Source organism: Setaria italica, chromosome IX (assembly GCF_000263155.2).
Source record: "Setaria italica strain Yugu1 chromosome IX, Setaria_italica_v2.0, whole genome shotgun sequence".
In the NCBI taxonomy this organism is placed as follows: domain Eukaryota; kingdom Viridiplantae; phylum Streptophyta; class Magnoliopsida; order Poales; family Poaceae; genus Setaria; species Setaria italica.
Window position 1 is genome coordinate 7,050,883 of NC_028458.1, and position 6,253 is coordinate 7,057,135.

The window sequence follows — 6,253 nt, forward strand, 5'->3', positions numbered from 1 at the left end:
ATGTCGGAGAACATCGATCTGGTGCTCGAGTTCCTGCGCAAGAACAGGTTCGCCAAGGCGGAGGCTGCTCTCCGCGGGGAGCTCACTGGCCGGGGCGATTCAAACGGCCCGACCACGCAGAGGCGTGTGGCGGAACCGAAAGAGGACGAGGAGCGGGATGACTCGGTGGGCTCCAATGTAGGGCCCAAGGGCGCCGCGTCAGTGAGGAGTGCGGACTCGTCGAGGGAGTTCATCGTGAAGGAGATCGATGTGGGAGCTCTGCCGAATGGGTCGGACGGAAGGAAGGGCTCCGGGATCGGCCAGCCTCAGGAGAACAACATGGGGGATCTGTATCCTTGGACCTTCAGCATTGCAAACAGCACTGCGGAACAGCTGGCCGAGCTTCTGGTGTCGGAGGAGGTGCCAAGACATAGGCAGGGTGCGATGATGGCAGAGAAGAGGGATCGAGGCGTTGGGACCGAGCAGCCTGGCCCGGTGCTCGAGCAAAAAGTCTCTTTTGGAAGAGGGAAGGGAAAAGTTGATGCTGCTGGGAGAGCTGAAACCAATGAACAGGGTCATTCCAGGGATAAAAATCTGGTTCCAGAAAAAGAGGAGAACATGAATGGCTGCACAGTTAAAACAGTGCTTCCATTCTCTGCAGAAAACCCGTCATCTAGTTACAATAGTGCACACCATGAAAATGATCGGAAAGAAGTGAAGAAGAGCATTAATGCAGATGGTGTTGCAAAATCAGTGAAAGGACAGCTTGATGAAGGGAACAGGCAATATTACTTTGAAAAGTCCCAGGATACAGATCAGGTGGCTGACCGCTGCTTCGATCTGCAGCTTGTTGGAGATAACCAGCGTGAAGAACTTCCCAAGTTACCCCCTGTGAGGCTCAAGTCTGAAGATAAGTTAGTCAATATGAACTGGGAGGAAAAGATCAATCATCATGGATCTGGAGCCAAGCAATCTAGTGCTGCTGATAATGCCTTTATGATTGGATCTTATCTCGATGTTCCAATCGGGCAAGAAATAACATCTTCAGGTATGTTGATAGCGAGTTCAATAGTGTAAGGTCAACATGCTATCTTTCAACATAGTGCTGACTACTGAGTTCAAACTACTAGGCAAGCAGTGTTATGGGGTGTTTAATACGATTTATTCATTCAGTTCTGTGCAAACAAGTGTCAATGCAACAATACTGGGATCTAATTCAAGTCATTTTTTTTCTACAAATCTATCTTTGTTATGTCAAAAAGGCTTTGGAAATTGTGAAGTATTTATGTGCGGCCATGCGATGGTTGATTTGTTCTGGATTCCATTGAGTTCTTGTGATTATTGTGCACTGTGCTGTTTGAAAAAAGATCCATTGTTCAAAAGTCGCTACATAATTTTGACTTTAGTTGTGTAGGCCAGAAAACTTGGACATTCAGCTAATGTTCATGCAATGTATATCATATTTGGGACTGACTAAGGACATCAGTTGATGTAGTTTATTCCTCTACTTTTGTCAGAACAAAAAGAAACACAAATCTTGCATATTGGTGTCAGTAGCACATTACGGTCACTAACTTGTTCCTTCTCTTCATTGACATGGATCCTTTAGTGCCACTATCATGCGACAAAATTATGAGGTTTTTGTTTTCCAGGAGTCTCAAGCACATACTGAATGATCCTTTGTGTGTAGATTATTAGTGACTGTACATGTTTTGTAAATTAATTATTTACATTAGTGTTCTCATTCTTTTCCCCCTGCGAAGGATCATCGATTGACATTTCATGTTTCTGTAATTGTTTTGCTCTCCATTCATCTTCTAGGAAATTTTGTTTCTAAATTGTGAGGTGATGACTCCATATGTTTTTAACGCTGGTTATTTTACTTCAGACTTTATCAGAGTGTTATATGTCTAGATTTACTAATTGTTTGGCTACTGAAACATTGACCTCTGCAATAACATATTCAGGTGGAAGACGCACAATTGGCAGTAGTTGGTTGTCTGTCAGTCAAGGTATTGCAGAGGATACTTCTGACCTGGTATCTGGTTTTGCAACAATTGGTGATGATTCACTTGAATATCCAATTGGTGAATATTGGGATTCCGATGAGTATGATGATGATGATGATGTTGGCTACACCCGACAGCCAATTGAGGATGAAACATGGTTTCTAGCGCACGAGATCGACTATCCTAGCGACAATGAGAAGGCAACTGGCCACACAAGAGGGCCTGATCGACATGATCGCCCTACAAAGGACGAAGATGATGACCAGTCATTCGTTGAGGAAGATTCCTACATATCTGGTGAGCAATATTTTCATGGAAAGAATATTGCACAAGTAGGCACTTCGGTGGGGCCAATGGTGCATGGAATTCCGGATAGTGATATGATGGCTCAGTATGATGGTCAACTTTTAGACCCCGAAGAGCTTAATTTAATGCATTCTGAACCAGTCTGGCAGGGCTTTGTGTCGCAGAACGGTGAATTAGGTATGTTAGGGAATGGAAAGTTCCTTAATGATTCTGAACGACCTCATCCTGATGACCCTTTTGTGGAGGATGATCAGCATGGCTCTGTTAGGTCAATTGGTGTTGGGATAAGCAGTGATGCTGCTGACATTGGAAGTGAGGTGCGGGAAAGTCTGATTGGAGGTAGCAGTGAAGGGGATATTGAGTACTTCAATGAGAGCAGCCTGAGTGTTAGTGGAAAAAGACATTCTCAGCAGGAAACTGAAAAGAAGAGAGTAGGTGGTAAAGGAGCAAAACATGACCAAATCAATTATGCTGTTGATATGCAGAAGGTCAATCTACCACCGGGAGCAGCTGACGGGGGATTTTCTTTTCCTCCACCATTGCATTCTGGGAAAAATCATGACTCTGATGCTAAATCTTTGTGGTCAAAGAAGGATGAAATGTATTGCATTAACGATCCCGATGAATGTCAAAATGGCATGGTATCAGATGATATGCTTGCCACATGGAGAAAAAAGAATAGCGAGTCTTCTCTAAGAAGCTCTAGAGATGAAATGACGTCTGACGTTGTTAGATCAAGAAATTCAAGTGCTTCGTATGACGAAACGGAGGACACAGCGAACGTTCGGCATCACAAACTAGACGACGCACAAGAAGAAGACACTGGAACCACCTTAGATGACGAGGAGGCAGCAGCATTGCAAGAGCAAGTCAGACAGATAAAGGCGCAGGAGGAAGAGTTTGAAACTTTCAATCTTAAGATTGTGCATAGAAAAAACAGGTACTTCTCTTTAATGCTTGTTCCACCTTTTAATTTCGGTAAAGCATAAAAAATGGTGCCGTGATTTCCAGTTCTTTATTATTATTCCACTGGTGCCTGTGTTCACCGTGCAACACCTACAGTTTCTTTTTTTTTGGAGGATTTTATCTCTTCTAACATTGTTTCCTGTTAACAATATAACAGAACTGGCTTTGAAGAAGACAAAAATTTCCATGTTGTTCTGAATTCTGTCATTGCTGGGCGTTATCATGTCTCAGAGTATTTGGGTTCAGCTGCATTCAGCAAAGCTATCCAGGCACATGATTTGCACACAGGAATGGATGTGTGTGTTAAAATAATAAAAAATAACAAAGATTTTTTTGATCAGAGCCTTGATGAGATCAAGCTTCTGAAGTATGTTAACAAGCATGATCCTGCTGACAAGTACCACCTTTTGCGTCTGTATGATTACTTCTACTATCGGGTAATTTTTTTAGCTTTTACTCTTAATAGATCCTTTTCCAGTGTAATTTGTTTCCGCTGGGTCTTGAATTTATCACAACTTCACTACATGATCACATGTGTGATCTCAAAGAGTTGCTGAGGAATTAAATATTAATGTTGCATCATGGCATGTTTGAAATTCTACTGGTTCTATTCAAATCTTGTACTTAACCCTTAACTGTCAAATTGAGTGTTTCTAAAATTAAATGATCTGGCTGGCATGTAATTTATCCAGCACTCTACATTTCTCTCTGTGGATACCACAATTCCGTTTTTTATATGCTCTACAACATGTTACAGTTTATAGAATCCAGATATTTAAGGCACATGTTAATATTATCCCAAATGGCTCACATTTCTTGGTATTCCTGTACATTGATGTTTGTGAATCTGTGGCATCACATCTTATAGCAAATTCTGTCATGTTTGGTTCAACACTTATTTATTTGGTGGGTTATTTGTTTGTAAATTTCAGATTTACGTGAATTTTGCCTTTTCAGTATAAGTGCTTTGAAATTCTTGAAGTCAATCAATTAGAATGGCTAGATAACTGCTTATAAGCATTTTATGTGTGTGAAGAAGTTTGGGATTGAAAATTGAACTGAGCATCAGTTAAGGGTTGATAAATTACCTTTACCAAAAAAAAATCGTCTAAATTTATGTCATAATGTCTTGAAATAAAGTTTGCTGTGTTTGCTGTACCACTTACTTTAAGTATTGTTCGCAGGAGCATTTGCTGATAGTCTGTGAACTTCTGAAGGCAAATTTGTATGAATTTCAAAAGTTTAACAGAGAATCAGGGGGCGAGGTTTACTTCACAATGCCAAGATTGCAGGTATTGCCGAGCTATGATGTCCGCTATTGTTGACTTAATGTTTAACTACCAGTAACCAGACATGTGACTTCAACTTTTCACGTCGACTTAATATTTTCCTTTGTTGTACATGCAGTCAATAGCCATTCAGTGTCTGGAGGCACTTCAGTTTCTGCATGGTCTCGGTCTAATTCACTGTGATTTGAAGCCAGAAAACATATTGGTAAAGAGCTACAGCAGATGTGAAATAAAAGTCATTGACCTTGGGAGCAGCTGTTTTGAGACAGATCATCTATGTGCATATGTGCAATCACGATCCTACCGTGCACCGGAGGTTATTCTGGGCTTGCCTTACGACAAAAAGATAGATATATGGTCACTTGGTTGTATATTAGCAGAACTTTGCACTGGAAATGTAAGTGGTTACTGCATGCTGACTGCTATTGTTCTTACCTCTTACTGTTGCACTCATTTTGGTTTATGCGTTTTTCTTACGATGTTAGGGGATACAAACAAACACAAAATGCAAGAGAGGAATGTACATGTACTAAAGCAAAATAAAATATATCATTTTATACCTCTTCTAACTGCTCCTTCTATTTGTGCTTATCATAGTAAGATCATGTATTTAGAATTCATTGGTCACTACTGCTAATCAGAGGAATTGAAACATAGTGAAGTTGGTGATTGAAAGCTATGCATCTGGTTATTGTGATCTTTAATCATTTGAAGGTTTCTTGTTTTATCTATTTTCTGTTATATGCTCATATGGAGTACGGGAGCTGATGTATGCATCCTCTATGCTTTTCAGGTCCTTTTCCAAAATGATTCTCCTGCAACATTACTTGCACGTGTGATGGGCATCATTGGCTCCATAGAACAAGCAATGCTTGCGCAGGGACGGGAGACCTACAAATATTTCACAAAGAACCACATGTTGTATGAAAGAAATCAGGTTTGTGCTCTTCAGTAATCGTTCAGTAGATTTTCCCTATCATAATAAGCAGCATAACTGATTTTAGCGAATATCTCCTTCTGATATTAACACTTGAGCTCGTATTTTGTTGTGCTTCAGGAAAGTAACAGACTTGAATACTTGATTCCGAAGAAGACATCCTTGCGGCACCGTTTGCCCATGGCTGATCAAGGGTTTATCGAGTTTGTTGCGTACCTTCTAGAGGTAAACCCAAAGAAGCGCCCAAGTGCCTCAGAAGCATTGAAACATCCATGGCTTTCTTTTCCGTACGAGCCAATATCTTCATGAGGCAAATTGCTATTGGATCGCGGGTGGCTTAACATTTGTCTGGACACCTGAACACCATGAAATTTTTGATAGATCAAGATGCAATATGTTCTACCACGACTGAGCCATGGCATCAACCATAAGTCCAAAAGGCTAATCATCCGGATTCTGTTTGATCATGTCTTGGTGCCACAATCAGAAGGTCTTATGCGCCATGTACTATCACAGCATGCCCTGTGTTGTGCTTGTAATATAACTTTGTTTTTTTTGTCTTTCTAGCCCCGATGTAACAGGCCATTTTGGTTTAGGTACTTTGGAACGCATTTCTAGGAATAGGGCTGTCATGTTGTACATGGTGTGATCATTGTTGAACCCCGTGCCATGCGGTGCACCTGTATTACGGTTCTAACCCAAATTCTGAACGTCTTCCATTGCCCTGTCAGGTCTTAAAGAATTTGCCTATCAAAGTTGTCTGCGAA

General features: G+C 41.1%; 1 protein-coding gene across 1 annotated transcript; it reads left to right on the forward strand.

Annotated features, from left to right (window-relative positions):
* On the forward strand, positions 1 to 6,253 carry LOC101776185. Its single transcript, XM_004981904.3, has 7 exons — positions 1 to 1,027; positions 1,947 to 3,234; positions 3,418 to 3,697; positions 4,445 to 4,552; positions 4,668 to 4,946; positions 5,343 to 5,486; positions 5,607 to 6,253. The coding sequence occupies exons 1-7, from the start codon at positions 1 to 3 to the stop codon at positions 5,793 to 5,795; spliced, it is 3,315 nt and encodes a 1,104-aa protein (XP_004981961.1). The 3' UTR covers positions 5,796 to 6,253.

Coding starts and splice junctions, on each gene's coding strand:
- LOC101776185 (XM_004981904.3), top strand. CDS start 1: ATGTCGGAGAACATCGATCTGGTGCTCGAGTTCCTGCGCAAGAACAGG. Junction 1,028..1,946: donor GCAAGAAATAACATCTTCAG/GTATGTTGATAG, acceptor TAACATATTCAG/GTGGAAGACGCACAATTGGC. Junction 3,698..4,444: donor ATGATTACTTCTACTATCGG/GTAATTTTTTTA, acceptor TATTGTTCGCAG/GAGCATTTGCTGATAGTCTG.